Genomic DNA, 17,390 nt, shown 5'->3' with positions numbered 1-17,390 from the left:
TATTTAGTCCGAGAGCGTATGCAAGTGTATGCACACTATACTGTCCATGTCCAGAAAGGGAATAAAAACATCATCACAGTAGTCCATATGAGACATCAGTGGGTTAATTAGAGTCTCTTGAAGCATCCAAAATACATTTGGGTCCAAAAATAACAAAAACTACGACTTTATTCAGCATTGTCTTCTCTTCCGGGTTTGTTTTCAATCCTCAAATAAAGATTCAAACGGTTGTGAATCAGCGTATTGATTCATGATTCGTGAATTGTATCTAATTGTATCATGAATTGAATCTAATTAACCCACTGATTTTTTTATTCTCTTTCTGGACATGGACAGTATAGTGTGCATACACTTGCATACGCTCTCAGACTAAATATAAGATGAACGGAGGTCTTACGGGTGTGGAACGACATTAGGGGGAGTCATTAATGACATCAATTTCATTTTTGGGTAAACTAACCCTTTAAGCCTTGTCTGTGAAAACCAGGGGTTTAGAATCACATGAAGACAATAAGAATCAATGGATCAGATATCATTGCACTGCATCGCAGTGAGGGTCGGCTGATCAATTGTGCCATTGCATAGATCTTTACAGTATAACAAAGTCAAAGAGCGTCTTTCCAACACCCTCTGGGCGTCTTCTTTAGCACTGGCATCCAGGATGGCCACTCGCTCTTCTTTACAAATCATTTCATTCTCGCGCTTCAGCTCGTGATATGAACGAGAAAACACATGGAAGATAGATGTAGCTGGAAAAGCCATTATGAGAATACCACTCAGTATGCTGCTGAAGGCCACAACCTGGCCAGGTATGCTGTACGGTACCATATCCCCATAGCCAACGGTCGTCATTGATATGATAGCCCACCAATAGGAAGAAGGAATGCTGCTGAAGCTGTGATGGCCGGTGACTTTGCCCTTGGTGAATTCCTTCTCCGCCAAATGGACAAGAGGTGAGAAAAGAGCCACGGCCACGCAGAGAAAGAGAAGCAGGAGTCCAAATTCTCGCATGCTCCGCTGCATCGTAAGACCAAGCGTCTGAAGGCCGAGCGAGTGTCGTGCCAATCGCATCACATACAGGATCCGCAGGGCGCGCATGACCCGCAGAATTAAACCCAGCTTATCCAAATATCCATGACGCTCAGCTTCTTCAGACTCGTCTTCACTATCGACAACCAGAGAAATGTAGTATGGCAGGATGGCTATGACGTCGATGACATTAAGTGGATTTCGAACAAACTGCAGTTTGTTTTGGGCCTGCAGGAATCGCAACAGAAACTCCATGGAGAACCAAGCCACGCACACCGTTTCCACGATGAATATGTTGCGACACTTTTCTGAGCATTCACCCTAGAAAAGAACAATAAGCAGAAATCAGATCAATGTTTAATTTTAATTTTAGATCTAACATAAGTCTCACATGTTCCCGGAATGTGTGTGTGTGTGAAGTTTCAGCTCTAAACACCCCACAGATCATTTATTATATCATGTTGTAAATGTCAATTTTTGAGTGGAAGGAAAAACATGCCGTTTTCATGCATGTTTCTTTAAATGCAAATGAGCTATTGATCTCCGCCCCCTTTTCCAGACGAGGGCGGAGCCTGTACAGCTCATGCCTCAGATACTAACACTAAAAAAAACCTGTTTGGTTTTGATGATCATCTCTATCGCGCTCATGTCACACTGCAGATCTTCATCATCATGAACGTTTATGATCTGCATGCGTTTTAAAGCCAGTATAAACTTCTGATGGTTTTCTGAACGCACACACACATTCACACACACACACACACACACACACACACACACACACACAGCCAAAGCACGGGGACAGAAAGCTGGACGTCAGACGGAGCATCCCATAAGTATTAAACTAAGTTCTCTTTCATGTCTTATTGCGCTTAAAGGGATACGTCACCATTTTTTCATTTTAAACTGTTATTCCCTTAACTAAAACGAGTTGATACATACCTCTCTCGTCTCAGTGCGTGCACTTAATCTCTCTGACACACGGTGACGATCTGATAGCATTTAGCTTAGCCCACTAAGCCCAGTTCATTCACTATGGTACCAAACAGAGATCCACTTAGAAGCGAACAAACACCTCCACGTTTTCCCTATTTAAATACAGTTACACCAATAGTTGAACGATCAAGTATGATGACATAAAATAAAACGAGGCACTTTTCTTAGCGGATGAAGATGGAGAACTATAATGTATGGCGGAATAGCACTTCTGAGAGTACTTCGAGTACTTCGAGAATATGTAAAAAGTCCCCGCTCCCTGATTGACAGAAATGAGAGAGGGAGGGGGGGATGTGAGGGAGGATTTTTCAGCTGAGACTTTTTACTGCACCGAGCTGAAGTACTCATGTGAGTCTCATGGAGATGAAAGACTACAATTCCCAGAATGCTTCACTGCCCTACGAGGCCACTCCCAAAGCCAACGCTACTGGATTTCTGGATCACTTTCACTTTCCCACCGGGACGGCGTTCATTTTCATAAAATCAGCTCAGTTAGAGAACAGACACTACAATTAAAACTGAACGTGTGTTCAACATGTGATTTAGCCGCTGAGGTAGTGTGAGCACAAACGCAGCAGGAGTCAAATTACATACATTCCTGATGAGCTGATGAGCTCTCGTGATGAGAGCTGAGGTAAATGTGTCCGCGCTCGCGGCAGTCGTTCACAGCGTGTGTTCAGTCTGGCACGCTTTCAGTGTATGCCTTTGGAAGCTTAACTTTCAAAGGAATTAATTTGAGAAGTTAAAACACTTACATTGCTCAGCATAGCTCCATTTACAAGAATGCCTGCAGCTGCGAGCTGAGCTGTGAGTGCGATCTCCCACCCTTGAAAACATGAGGAAATGGCTCCCTCTGCTGGCTATAGTCTTTAGCCTCTGGCCAAAAATTCCTCAGATGATGCAAATTGACGATATTTGCATCATCAGAGGATTTTTTCCAGAATTAAAATGCATGAATCTCTTGTCTCAGAGGGACATGAGGGAGGGAAGCACAATCATTTGAATATACTCCAGGGTTTCTACTAATACAAAGCCATATGCTAATCGCTGAAGTAACCCTTTAAGCCATACCTATTATAGTGCATTACCAAAGTATCATGGTACGGTATCCCCTTAAAAAAGAAAAAACACAAACACAATGTATATATAAAGAGGGATCTTGTGCACTAACCTTGTCATCCGGATCAGGAATGGTGCTGATACACAAGCTGATAACCGTCACGGCAATCATGACAACGGAGAAGCATGCAAAAATCCTGCCAGGCCAGCCAGAATGAGGGTTTTCCACTATTTCCTGCAGCCGGCTCATGAGCCCGATATAGCCCTTTTCTTGTGCCATAGGCCTCTGAAGAGCTAGCCGCTTCTGCCTCCTCTCTTCCTCCCTCTTTTTCTTCTCTCCAACTTCCTCCACACGGGACAACATCTTGCGTCGGCAGCAGCGCTCCATGTGAATTGGGTCGATGCCCCAATAGGTGAGTTCATCAGACAGTGAGACGGCACAGACATGCCGCAGAAGCCTGAGTTTGCCCGCAGCGAGGAAGTTAAGGATGACCCGAAAGGCCACAGAGCTGCGGTCAAAAAAAAACTCTCGCCGGACCTCATCATAGTCGTCACAAATCTGGGCGATATCCTCCGGGCTGCTGCACTGACGAAGCTGTCCCAAACGAGAGAGCGGGAAATCCTCCAATGTGCTCCAGGGAAAGGTGTAGCGATCCCCTCCGACGTTTATTAGGGCTAGTTTACTGTGGTCAACATCTCTGAGGGTCGAGATGCCATGCAGTCGCTGGGCCCGTTGAAAGTACACACCTTTGATGGTTTCGGTCTCTGGAATTTCTGTGAAAAACAGGTCAAGACTGCTGTCGTCTGTGCTGACTGAGAGATTGCTAAAGTCATGGTTGGCATTGCTGATGATGGGCATGGTGGCATGTCAATGATCTGAAAGGAGTATGTGTAAGCTTAAGCACCGGAGCTGGCGGAGCACTGCAAACAAAGAGCATTATTTTATTGCAACATCAATAATATCAACATGCAGGATGCATTGTTTCTAGGTCTGTCATAGGCCTGTCACGATAACAAATTTTGCTGGACGATAAATTGGCCAAGAAATAATTGAATATTGTCGTTCTGAGACCATTTTCATCTAAAATAATGATAATGGCATAATAATGCAGGTAAAAAATTTCTACAAATTGAAAAATATCGATGTATATAGCAGAATCGATAAAATTGCTCAGCCTTAATCAACTCACACATCAGTTTTGGTAAACGGAAGCTCAAGCTTGTTCCCTTTGCGTGCAAGAACCAATGAGGTTCATTCTTGTGTTACGCATCACGTTTGAGCTTCTCAAGAACCAATGAGGTTCATTCTTGTGTTACGCATCACGTTTGAGCTTCAGCGAGAACCAATGAGGTTTATTCTTGTGTTACGCATCACGTTTGAGCTTCTCAAGAACCAATGAGGTTCATTCTTGTGTTACGCATCACGTTTGAGCTTCAGCAAGACCCAATGAGGTTCATTCTTGTGTTACGCATCACGTTTGAGCTTCTCAAGAACCAATGAGGTTCATTCTTGTGTTACGCATCACGTTTGAGCTTCTCAAGAACCAATGAGGTTCATTCTTGTGTTACGCATCACGTTTGAGCTTCTCAAGAACCAATGAGGTTCATTCTCGTGTTACGCAGCACGTTTGAGCTTCAGCAAGACCCAATGAGGTTCATTCTCGTGTTACGCATTACGTTTGAGCTTCAGCAAGAACCAATGAGGTTCATTCTTGTGTTACGCATCACGTTTGAGCTTCAGCGAGAACCAATGAGGTTCATTCTCGTGTTATGCATCACATTTGAGCTTCAGCGAGAACCAATGAGGTTCATTCTCGTGTTATGCATCACATTTGAGCTTCAGCAAGACCCAATGAGGATCATTCTTGTGTTACGCATCACGTTTGAGCTTCTCAAGAACCAATGAGGTTCATTCTTGTGTTACGCATCACGTTTGAGCTTCTCAAGAACCAATGAGGTTCATTCTTGTGTTACGCATCACGTTTGAGCTTCTCAAGAACCAAGGAGGTTCATTCTCGTGTTACGCAGCACGTTTGAGCTTCAGCAAGACCCAATGAGGTTCATTCTCGTGTTACGCATCACGTTTGAGCTTCAGCAAGACCCAATGAGGTTCATTCTTGTGTTACGCAGCACGTTTGAGCTTCAGCGAGAACCAATGAGGTTCATTCTCGTGTTATGCATCACATTTGAGCTTCAGCAAGACCCAATGAGGTTCATTCTTGTGTTACGCATCACGTTTGAGCTTCAGCGAGAACCAATGAGGTTTATTCTTGTGTTACGCATCACGTTTGAGCTTCTCAAGAACCAATGAGGTTCATTCTTGTGTTACGCATCACGTTTGAGCTTCAGCAAGACCCAATGAGGTTCATTCTTGTGTTACGCATCACGTTTGAGCTTCTCAAGAACCAATGAGGTTCATTCTTGTGTTACGCAACACGTTTGAGCTTCTCAAGAACCAATGAGGTTCATTCTTGTGTTACGCATCACGTTTGAGCTTCTCAAGAACAAATGAGGTTCATTCTCGTGTTACGCAGCACGTTTGAGCTTCAGCAAGACCCAATGAGGTTCATTCTCGTGTTACGCATCACGTTTGAGCTTCTCAAGAACCAATGAGGTTCATTCTAGAGTTACGCAGCACGTTTGAGCTTCAGCAAGACCCAATGAGGTTCATTCTCGTGTTACGCATCACGTTTGAGCTTCTCAAGAACCAATGAGGTTCATTCTAGAGTTACGCAGCACGTTTGAGCTTCAGCAAGACCCAATGAGGTTCATTCTTGTGTTACGCATCACGTTTGAGCTTCAGCAAGACCCAATGAGGTTCATTCTTGTGTTACGCATCACGTTTGAGCTTCTCAAGAACCAATGAGGTTCATTCTTGTGTTACGCATCACGTTTGAGCTTCTCAAGAACCAATGAGGTTCATTCTAGAGTTACGCAGCACGTTTGAGCTTCAGCAAGAACCAATGAGGTTCATTCTTGTGTTACGCAGCACGTTTGAGCTTCAGCAAGACCCAATGAGGTTCATTCTCGTGTTACGCATCACGTTTGAGCTTCAGCGAGGATCAATGAGGTTCATTCTCGTGTTACGCATCACGTTTGAGCTTCAGCGAGGATCAATGAGGTTCATTCTCGTGTTACGCAGCACGTTTGAGCTTCAGCAATAGCCAATGAGGTTCATTCTTGTGTTACGCATCACGTTTGAGCTTCTCAAGAACCAATGAGGTTCATTCTCGTGTTACGCATCACGTTTGAGCTTCAGCAAGACCCAATGAGGTTCATTCTCGTGTTACGCAGCACGTTTGAGCTTCAGCAAGACCCAATGAGGTTCATTCTTCTGTTACGCATCACGTTTGAGCTTCAGCAAGACCCAATGAGGTTCATTCTTGTGTTACGCATCACGTTTGAGCTTCTCAAGAACCAATGAGGTTCATTCTTGTGTTACGCATCACGTTTGAGCTTCTCAAGAACCAATGAGGTTCATTCTTGTGTTACGCAGCACGTTTGAGCTTCAGCAAGACCCAATGAGGTTCATTCTCGTGTTACGCAGCACGTTTGAGCTTCAGCAAGACCCAATGAGGTTCATTCTTGTGTTACGCATCACGTTTGAGCTTCAGCGAGAACCAATGAGGTTCATTCTCGTGTTATGCATCACATTTGAGCTTCAGCGAGAACCAATGAGGTTCATTCTCGTGTTATGCATCACATTTGAGCTTCAGCAAGACCCAATGAGGATCATTCTTGTGTTACGCATCACGTTTGAGCTTCAGCGAGAACCAATGAGATTCATTCTTGTGTTACGCATCACGTTTGAGCTTCAGCAAGACCCAATGAAGTTCATTCTTGTGTTACGCATCACGTTTGAGCTTCTCAAGAACCAATGAGGTTCATTCTTGTGTTACGCATCACGTTTGAGCTTCTCAAGAACCAATGAGGTTCATTCTCGTGTTACGCAGCACGTTTGAGCTTCAGCAAGACCCAATGAGGTTCATTCTTGTGTTACGCATCACGTTTGAGCTTCTCAAGAACCAATGAGGTTCATTCTTGTGTTACGCATCACGTTTGAGCTTCTCAAGAACCAAGGAGGTTCATTCTCGTGTTACGCAGCACGTTTGAGCTTCAGCAAGACCCAATGAGGTTCATTCTCGTGTTACGCATCACGTTTGCGCTTCAACAAGACCCAATGAGGTTCATTCTTGTGTTACGCAGCACGTTTGAGCTTCAGCGAGAACCAATGAGGTTCATTCTCGTGTTATGCATCACATTTGAGCTTCAGCAAGACCCAATGAGGTTCATTCTTGTGTTACGCATCACGTTTGAGCTTCAGCGAGAACCAATGAGGTTTATTCTTGTGTTACGCATCACGTTTGAGCTTCTCAAGAACCAATGAGGTTCGTTCTTGTGTTACGCATCACGTTTGAGCTTCAGCAAGACCCAATGAGGTTCATTCTTGTGTTACGCATCACGTTTGAGCTTCTCAAGAACCAATGAGGTTCATTCTTGTGTTACGCAACACGTTTGAGCTTCTCAAGAACCAATGAGGTTCATTCTTGTGTTACGCATCACGTTTGAGCTTCTCAAGAACAAATGAGGTTAATTCTCGTGTTACGCAGCACGTTTGAGCTTCAGCAAGACCCAATGAGGTTCATTCTCGTGTTACGCATCACGTTTGAGCTTCTCAAGAACCAATGAGGTTCATTCTAGAGTTACGCAGCACGTTTGAGCTTCAGCAAGACCCAATGAGGTTCATTCTCGTGTTACGCATCACGTTTGAGCTTCTCAAGAACCAATGAGGTTCATTCTAGAGTTACGCAGCACGTTTGAGCTTCAGCAAGACCCAATGAGGTTCATTCTTGTGTTACGCATCACGTTTGAGCTTCAGCAAGACCCAATGAGGTTCATTCTTGTGTTACGCATCACGTTTGAGCTTCTCAAGAACCAATGAGGTTCATTCTTGTGTTACGCATCACGTTTGAGCTTCTCAAGAACCAATGAGGTTCATTCTAGAGTTACGCAGCACGTTTGAGCTTCAGCAAGAACCAATGAGGTTCATTCTTGTGTTACGCAGCACGTTTGAGCTTCAGCAAGACCCAATGAGGTTCATTCTCGTGTTACGCATCACGTTTGAGCTTCAGCGAGGATCAATGAGGTTCATTCTCGTGTTACGCATCACGTTTGAGCTTCAGCGAGGATCAATGAGGTTCATTCTCGTGTTACGCAGCACGTTTGAGCTTCAGCAATAGCCAATGAGGTTCATTCTTGTGTTACGCATCACGTTTGAGCTTCTCAAGAACCAATGAGGTTCATTCTCGTGTTACGCATCACGTTTGAGCTTCAGCAAGACCCAATGAGGTTCATTCTCGTGTTACGCAGCACGTTTGAGCTTCAGCAAGACCCAATGAGGTTCATTCTTCTGTTACGCATCACGTTTGAGCTTCAGCAAGACCCAATGAGGTTCATTCTTGTGTTACGCATCACGTTTGAGCTTCTCAAGAAACAATGAGGTTCATTCTTGTGTTACGCATCACGTTTGAGCTTCTCAAGAACCAATGAGGTTCATTCTTGTGTTACGCAGCACGTTTGAGCTTCAGCAAGACCCAATGAGGTTCATTCTCGTGTTACGCAGCACGTTTGAGCTTCAGCAAGACCCAATGAGGTTCATTCTTGTGTTACGCATCACGTTTGAGCTTCTCAAGAACCAATGAGGTTCATTCTTGTGTTACGCATCACGTTTGAGCTTCTGCGAGAATCAATGAGGTTCATTCTCGTGTTACGCAGCACGTTTGAGCTTCAGCGAGAATCAATGAGGTTCATTCTCGTGTTACGCAGCACGTTTGAGCTTCAGCAATAGCCAATGAGGTTCATTCTCGTGTTACGCATCACGTTTGAGCTTCTCAAGAACCAATGAGGTTCATTCTCGTGTTACGCATCACGTTTGAGCTTCAGCAAGACCCAATGAGGTTCATTCTCGTGTTACGCAGCACGTTTGAGCTTCAGCAAGACCCAATGAGGTTCATTCTTGTGTTACGCATCACGTTTGAGCTTCTCAAGAACCAATGAGGTTCATTCTTGTGTTACGCATCACGTTTGAGCTTCTCAAGAACCAATGAGGTTCATTCTCGTGTTACGCAGCACGTTTGAGCTTCAGCAAGACCCAATGAGGTTCATTCTAGAGTTACGCAGCACGTTTGAGCTTCTCAAGAACCAATGAGGTTCATTCTTGTGTTACGCATCACGTTTGAGCTTCTCAAGACCCAATGAGGTTCATTCTTGTGTTACGCATCACGTTTGAGCTTCTCAAGAACCAATGAGGTTCATTCTTGTGTTACGCATCACGTTTGAGCTTCTCAAGAACCAATGAGGTTCATTCTCGTGTTACGCAGCACGTTTGAGCTTCTCAAGAACCAATGAGGTTCATTCTTGTGTTACGCAGCACGTTTGAGCTTCTCAAGACCCAATGAGGTTCATTCTTGTGTTACGCATCACGTTTGAGCTTCTCAAGAACCAATGAGGTTCATTCTTGTGTTACGCATCACGTTTGAGCTTCAGCAAGAACCAATGAGGTTCATTCTTGTGTTACGCAGCACTTTTGAGCTTCTGCGAGAATCAATGAGTTTCATTCTCGTGTTACGCAGCACGTTTGAGCTTCAGCAAGACCCAATGAGGTTCATTCTCGTGTTACGCAGCACGTTTGAGCTTCAGCAAGAACCAATGAGGTTCATTCTTGTGTTACGCAGCACTTTTGAGCTTCTGCGAGAATCAATGAGTTTCATTCTCGTGTTACGCAGCACGTTTGAGCTTCAGCAAGACCCAATGAGGTTCATTCTCGTGTTACGCAGCACGTTTGAGCTTCAGCAAGAACCAATGAGGTTCATTCTTGTGTTACGCAGCACTTTTGAGCTTCTGCGAGAATCAATGAGTTTCATTCTCGTGTTACGCAGCACGTTTGAGCTTCAGCAAGACCCAATGAGGTTCATTCTCGTGTTACGCAGCACGTTTGAGCTTCAGCGAGAACCAATGAGGTTCATTCTCGTGTTACGCATCACGTTTGAGCTTCAGCAAGACCCAATGAGGTTCATTCTAGTGTTACGCAGCACGTTTGAGCTTCAGCGAGAACCAATGAGGTTCATTCTAGTGTTACGCAGCACGTTTGAGCTTCAGCGAGAACCAATGAGGTTCATTCTCGTGTTACGCAGCACGTTTGAGCTTCAGCAAGACCCAATGAGGTTCATTCTAGTGTTACGCAGCACGTTTGAGCTTCAGCGAGAACCAATGAGGTTCATTCTCGTGTTACGCAGCACGTTTGAGCTTCAGCAAGAACCAATGAGGTTCATTCTAGTGTTACGCAGCACGTTTGAGCTTCAGCAAGAACCAATGAGGTTCATTCTTGTGTTACGCAGCACGTTTGAGCTTCAGCAATAGCCAATGAGGTTCATTCTTGTGTTACGCAGCACGTTTGAGCTTCAGCGAGAATCAATGAGGTTCATTCTCGTGTTACGCAGCACGTTTGAGCTTCAGCAAGACCCAATGAGGTTCATTCTAGTGTTACGCAGCACGTTTGAGCTTCAGCGAGAACCAATGAGGTTCATTCTCGTGTTACGCAGCACGTTTGAGCTTCAGCAAGAACCAATGAGGTTCATTCTAGTGTTACGCAGCACGTTTGAGCTTCAGCAAGAACCAATGAGGTTCATTCTTGTGTTACGCAGCACGTTTGAGCTTCAGCAATAGCCAATGAGGTTCATTCTTGTGTTACGCAGCACGTTTGAGCTTCAGCAATAGCCAATGAGGTTCATTCTTGTGTTACGCAGCACGTTTGAGCTTCAGCAATAGCCAATGAGGTTCATTCTTGTGTTACGCAGCACGTTTGAGCTTCAGCAATAGCCAATGAGGTTCATTCTTGTGTTACGCAGCACGTTTGAGCTTCAGCAAGAACCAATGAGGTTCATTCTCATGTTACGCAGCACGTTTGAGCTTCAGCAAGAGGTTTGTTCTCGTGCACAAGCAGGTTCGGTTGAGCTACTGTTTATTTTCGCTGATCAATGTTTATATATGAATAACAGACCAAATTAAATCTATTTATCATATAAAGCGATTGAGTTTCATTAGATGCACTTTATGCACTTTTTGAAGCGTCACAGTGGTAGTTGCGTAGCTGTCAATGGAGAGACAGAAATCTGCCATATTTCATCAAAAAGATCTTCCTTTGTGTTCCAAAGATGAACAAAAGTTTTACGGGTTTGGAACGACATGAGGGTGAGTAATGACAGAATTTCTGAGTGAACTAACCCTTTAAGATATTTTTAATGAAATCTGAGAGGTTTCTGCCCCTTCATTGAAAGGTAACCAGGTTATAAAGGTGACTTTAACCATTGGTTACTAATCCATCCAGTGTTTTAATTAAAGTCTTGAGAAGAGATACAATCGCTCTATGATGAACAGCTATTTACATCTAAACGCTAATCGACACACATATGCATTTGAGAAACACGAAAGCTTGTTCATGCGCCACATTCCAGAACAAATCTCATTGGTTTAGGTGTTTACCATATGTGATGTGCTCTATTTATGTGAATAAAAGCCTAAATTATATTATTTCATCATATAAATCAAACACATCTTTTTAGCTCAATTTATACATATTGGTTTTATGACAGCATTTTTGGATCTTTTCAGTTTTGGTTACTACAGTGACAGAAACTTATTAACATAGCTTAAATTCAGTTTCAAAGGTTCTTTCGGGTGTGTAAAACGACATGAGGGCGAGTAAATGATGACAGAATTTTAATTTTAGGGTGAACTATACCTTTAAGTGTCCTCTCATTCACATATGTTGACTCACCTCTTCTTCCTCTTATAAATGACCAAGTTAATTGGTAAGGTCTTTTAATTTAACTATTACCAAATGAAGCACATTCAAGATTATCAGGAAGTTTTTTACAGTGTACATGGAACTTCAAGTCACTTACTAATCAACACATTCACAACGACAATAAATAACTTACCACAATGACTGTCTGTCAATGCAAACCATGGTGATATAACTTAAAAACAAAAGTTTCAGCACTTACCTGCTTTGAATGAAATGTTAAGGGTTCAGTCATCCTAATAGCCCTAGATTTACTCATCTGTCACAATATTATTATATTATTCAGCTAAGAAAATATATCATCAGTTTAAAAAGTCGATGGGATGAAGTTCCTCGTCCCATCTTGGAAGCGGTATGTTGCCATGAGCTGTTCATTTGCGTCTCTCTGGTCAGATGGACAGGAATAATCTGCCTGTCTCATAAATATAAAATATAAAAACCGATTATCTAACACCGCTGTCCTCCGAAGGTCTGGCGTTGTTTATCCCTCTGCTTTTCCGATATTAAACACCACCGGCTGCGCGCGCACGCCCCGCTTCAGCTTTTAGTCACAACAAATAGTACACAAAACGCGTGAAAGATTTCATTTGTGTACAAATTAAATATGGCGCCATTAAATATGAACTTTATTCAGTTGCTGGATTTCTTTCCAACATAATAGGCTACATCCTAAAACTAGGCTAACGAACTATATTACTTCGCAGAATAGCCTATTATTAAATTATAGTTATTGAACACTGTCTTAGATAAAAAGGGGTGCTCTTAGGCACAACATGATCCTGAATCATACTTAAAACCATATTGTAAGATCTTCCATGATTGTAATATATAGAATGGGACTCATGCGACCCCTGATCCACAGACTAATGAATATCAGGGCTTAACTTTAATCTCCTGTAGTCAGATGATGGTGAGCTTGAACTAGTGTCGACCCTTTACGTACCACCTAAAATAAACAGCAACATGCTATCAAGAGAGATTTAGTGAACAGTTGGTGTCTAGAAGATGTCTTTACTCTTCAGTAATCAAGTTTGTTTGTTATGTTCAACCTGTTCTTAAACCTGCAGCTCTCGGGTTACATGTAATTGGATGAACTGAGAGAAACAGGAGAGCCTTATTATTAAGTGCTTTGACATCAGGTCGCCTTACATTCAGCATCTCTTGTCTCGCTTGTCCTTTCTGAAAAACAAGAAAACCTCATATTTATTCACAGTAGGCGAAGAAATATAAATGCTGTGTAAAACTCTGGGGGATTGCTTAAAAAGAAGTGTGCTTAATTGAATGTGCACTTGTAGTGTAGGCCTACTTCATCACTTAAAAGTATATTTAAAAAAAACTACTTGCAGATAATATTAATTAATAATATTAAATGGCAGTAAGTGTAGCCTACTTATGTGTAGTGCACCATAGACTTTCATGACTTTAAAAAAAGTGCACTTCAATGAGCTTAACAATGAAGTACACTTTAAACCATTGTAATTTAATGATCTTTTGTCATGCTTTAAAGTACACTAATTTTAATATGCTTACTACACCAACTCACATATGTCAACAACTTTGGTTATAACAACTGTTGTGTTTTAACTGTTTAATATATTTTAAATTTATTAAATTGCAACTTAATCTTTACAAATGTGAGGAATTATTTAAATGCATGACATACGTTTCAATAGAAATGACAATAAATTGCATTTTCGTTTATAATAAATGCTTGTCAGTATATCCAGTATTACACTTCAAAAGACAGAATTATGAAATTACATCTAAAGATGTAGGCCTGCTTAAGTCCTATTTTAGTTGGTCAAAAAATTATATGTTCAATAAGTTATGACAGCATGGGTTTTTACACTGTTTTAACTCATCAAAATAAGTTAAGAGATGTTCAACTTTTTAGTTATACAAGATGCAACTCATTTTTAAATGTCCGTTTAACATAATTTAAGTTGAAATAACTTAAACAGCCAAGTCGATTGTGCTTGACATTTCAGGGTGTAACTTTTTTTTTCTTTCTTTTTTACAATGTAGGGTAATTTTTAAAGAAAATAATCATAACAAAGTTGAAGTCCTGCTTTCCAGCTGTTGAAACAAAGCTCGTTAAATCCAAATTCGAGAGGTCTGCAGGTGTAGGGTATCTGCTCATGACAAGATAAAAAGCATTCCTGACCCCTAGAGGGCAGACAAATCATAAGGAAAGGAAAGAGTAACCAGTCAAGCAACAGTCCCTTAGATTTTTCATTAACAAAAATATGCAGAACTCTATAACCTTTCATTGAAGTAAAATATTTGAAAGTGTGTGGGGGACCTCCTTTTGTTCAGAGTTTTCTCATTTGACACATTTATGTGTTGATTTGGATTTTTTTTTTTTTTTTTTGTGGAAAAAAATTGTCCCAACCATGGCCCATTATAAGATTTCTAGCAGAAGCGTCAGGTTTAGATTTTTTAATCTAGTATTTGCTAAAATCTATAATTCCATAGATCTAAACAAGAAGTCCATGACCTCCAGCAAAAACAAAAATAGGCCCACAACATCAAAGATCCAGCGGGATATTTAACTGTGGACATTGGGTACTTTTTATCCCTGTTTGTACTATCTGGTGGGTTTTCTTCCAAAAAGCTCCACAGAACCAGGTCCCGTATCCGACCACAGAATATACTGGAGTTTGTTTCTGGATGAGCGAGAAGGGTTTTTCTTGAATCACTCCCAAACAACATGTGGTGATGTTGGGGTTTGATACAGGCTTTCTGACCCCAAGACACAACAGATCTCTGTGATTCTCCATCTGTGATCATTTGAGAGTCTTTGTCCACTCAAAATATCCTAGTCTCTCTGGTGTGCTAAAAATGTAAATATTAATGAATATACTACTGAGATATTTTACTCATAAAAAATTTGAGGAGTGCCAATAATTGTGGCTGGTGTGTTTTGGAGAAAAATATTTATTTCATATGTGATTTCCCCCACTTTTTTAATGTTTTACTTCAATGAAATATCACTGATCATATTTTCCAGGGGTACCAATAATTCAGTAGCAATAACCATATATTTTTAAAAGTAGGGTTTCCTGTGATTCTATTCTATCTTCCAGCATTAACTTCTGGAGCAGTTTGAGCTCCAGTAGCTCGTCTGTTTGATCGGACCACACGGGCTAGCCTTCGCTAACCACGTGCATCAATGAGCCTTGGCCGCCCATGACCCTGTGGCCAGTTCTCCACTGTTCCTTCCTTGGAGCACTTTTGATAGATACTGACCACTGCTGACCGGGAACAGCCCACAAGAGCTGCAGTTTTGGAGATGCTCTGACCCAGTCGTCTAGCCGTCACAATTTGGCCCTTGTCAAACTCGCTCAAATCCTTACGCTTGCCCATTTTTTTCTGCTTCTAACACATCAACTCTGAGGACAAAATGTTCACTTGCTGCCTAATATATCCCACCCACTAACAGAAGCCGTGATGAAGAGATCATCAGTGTTATTATCCCTCCCCCCATCAATGTCTATTTCAAAATGATGGCCAATCAGCTCAAAGAAGGCGGGGCTTAATGTTCACTGAAGATGATAGAGAACTCCAGAACGACGATTTTACTTTTTAAAGTGAAAGAGTGCATGCGTGGTAAGGTATAAGTAGCTAAACATTTAATATTTGACAATTAACCATTTTACAATAGATATGTTTTACAGCCCACAGTAACATACAGTGATACAAACCAACTTTTCAAATGTAATTTCGTAATTTTAAATGGAAAATATGCAATCATTTAAATAAAACTGAATGTGACGAAACAAGAAACATTGTTATTTATTTATTTCATTTTACGTCTGACATATTAGAAATACAAACAAGAGTGAATGTGTGCATATTTGGAAAAAAACAAAAAAACACTATTATTTGCAAAAAGTTTAAATGGATTAATTCACAACTATATAGGCCTAAGAAAAAAATACCTATGTGCATATTGAGACCAAGCAATGGCACTGACATATTTTAAGATATGCAAGTTACTTTCATTTAAAACAGCTCAAACATGCATTTTAGTCTGGGACTGGGCTTAAGCCTTGCCTGAGAAATCAAGAGTAATTATTTAGGTCATTTTTAGTTATTTTGAGTGGATTATGTATGCATCCATGTTTGTTTATTTATATTTTTTTATTCACAGCATTCAAAGACGCCTAAACATTCATCTCATCCAGCAATATATTTCCTGAGGACTGTTATGTTTGTTATTATAATGGCTGGAATTAGATAACAGGAAGAAAAATAATACTCAGTTCTGCCATTGTTTACAAAAGATAGAGAGAGTTTAGTTGTTCTGTAAGCAGTGTCTTTCATCTCTCAGGATATTCAACTGCATGTCCACTAGGTGGAGCTTTCGGCTTGGACATTTGTACAGTTTTTACACACAATAAGGAAAAGAATGGTGATAAAGAACAGGCATGTCCAAACAGGTCAGAGTTATTTAAAATCTGTTATTTAGGCTAGTGGTATCATTTCATTCAAAAGTCAAAAGCTAAATTTTAAATAATTGCATGCCAATGATGATTATTATTGTTATTATTATTTGCTTTTATAGTCTACATTCTTAAAAATGCTTATTTTAAACTTAATTCTTTAAAATCAGGCCAACTCTTGATCAAAGGTCCCAAACAGGACCACACTGCAAAAATGCTCTTCTTACTTAGTATTGTAGCGTTCTCAGGCAATTAGTCCAATTAGTCTTTTCGTTCTTGTCAAATGAGTCATGCATTCTCTCTCTCTCTCTCTGTCTCTCTCTCTGTCTCTCTCTCTCTCTCTCTGTCTCTGTCTCTGTCTCTGTCTCTGTCTCTGTCTCTGTCTCTGTCTCTGTCTCTGTCTCTGTCTCTGTCTCTGTCTCTGTCTCTGTCTCTGTCTCTGTCTCTCTCTCTCTCTCTCTCTCTCTCTCTCTTTTATATATATAAAATCAAGATGCATTTACTAGATAAGTAAAATGACAGAAGATATTTTTTCTTATTGTCTGGAAAATAAATCTAAATAAAGTGAGTTTTTGCTTAAAACAAGCAAAATGATCTGCCAATGGAAAAATAATCTTGTTTCTGATTGAAATCTTGTTTGGGATTTGAAATGCATTTAAAGGAGACCTATATTGTCTCAGGTGTCCCCAGAATGTGTCTATGACATTTCAGCTCTAAACACCCCACAGATCATTTATTGTTTTCATGCACGTATCTTTAAATGCAAATGCAATGATGCCCCGCCCCCCTACCCAGAAGAGGGCGGAGCCTGTACAGCTCATGTCTCAGATATTAAAACATCTCTATCATGCTCACGTGACATCGCAGTTCTTCTTCATCGTGAACGGTTATGATCTGCATGCATTTTAAAGCCGTATCGGTCTAAACTTTTGATGGTTTTCTGTGCGCACACACCCGAAGCGACAGGAGGTCCCGCTATTTTACTTCTAGTTTTTAGA

The 17,390-nt window shown here is 41.3% G+C and overlaps 1 protein-coding gene across 1 annotated transcript; it reads right to left on the bottom strand.

Annotated features, from left to right (window-relative positions):
- Positions 1 to 402: 402 nt before the first annotated feature.
- kcng4b (potassium voltage-gated channel, subfamily G, member 4b) lies at positions 403 to 12,327 on the bottom strand. Its single transcript, XM_067448195.1, has 3 exons — positions 12,150 to 12,327; positions 3,197 to 4,005; positions 403 to 1,350 (listed from the first exon to the last, which is right to left on the bottom strand). The coding sequence occupies exons 2-3, from the start codon at positions 3,941 to 3,943 to the stop codon at positions 526 to 528; spliced, it is 1,572 nt and encodes a 523-aa protein (XP_067304296.1). The 5' UTR covers positions 3,944 to 4,005; positions 12,150 to 12,327; the 3' UTR covers positions 403 to 525.
- Between the last annotated feature and the right edge of the window lie 5,063 nt (positions 12,328 to 17,390).

Source organism: Pseudorasbora parva, chromosome 1 (assembly GCF_024679245.1).
Source record: "Pseudorasbora parva isolate DD20220531a chromosome 1, ASM2467924v1, whole genome shotgun sequence".
In the NCBI taxonomy this organism is placed as follows: Eukaryota; Metazoa; Chordata; class Actinopteri; order Cypriniformes; family Gobionidae; genus Pseudorasbora; species Pseudorasbora parva.
This window is presented reverse-complemented; position numbering and strand designations above follow the sequence as displayed.

What these genes read in the sequence shown, in the direction of transcription:
- kcng4b (XM_067448195.1), bottom strand. Translation starts at nt 3,943, where the DNA reads ATGCCCATCATCAGCAATGCCAACCATGACTTTAGCAATCTCTCAGTC. An exon ending in TTCCTGATCCGGATGACAAG is followed by an intron (nt 1,351 to 3,196) that starts GTTAGTGCACAA and finishes GTTCTTTTCTAG; the next exon opens with GGTGAATGCTCAGAAAAGTG.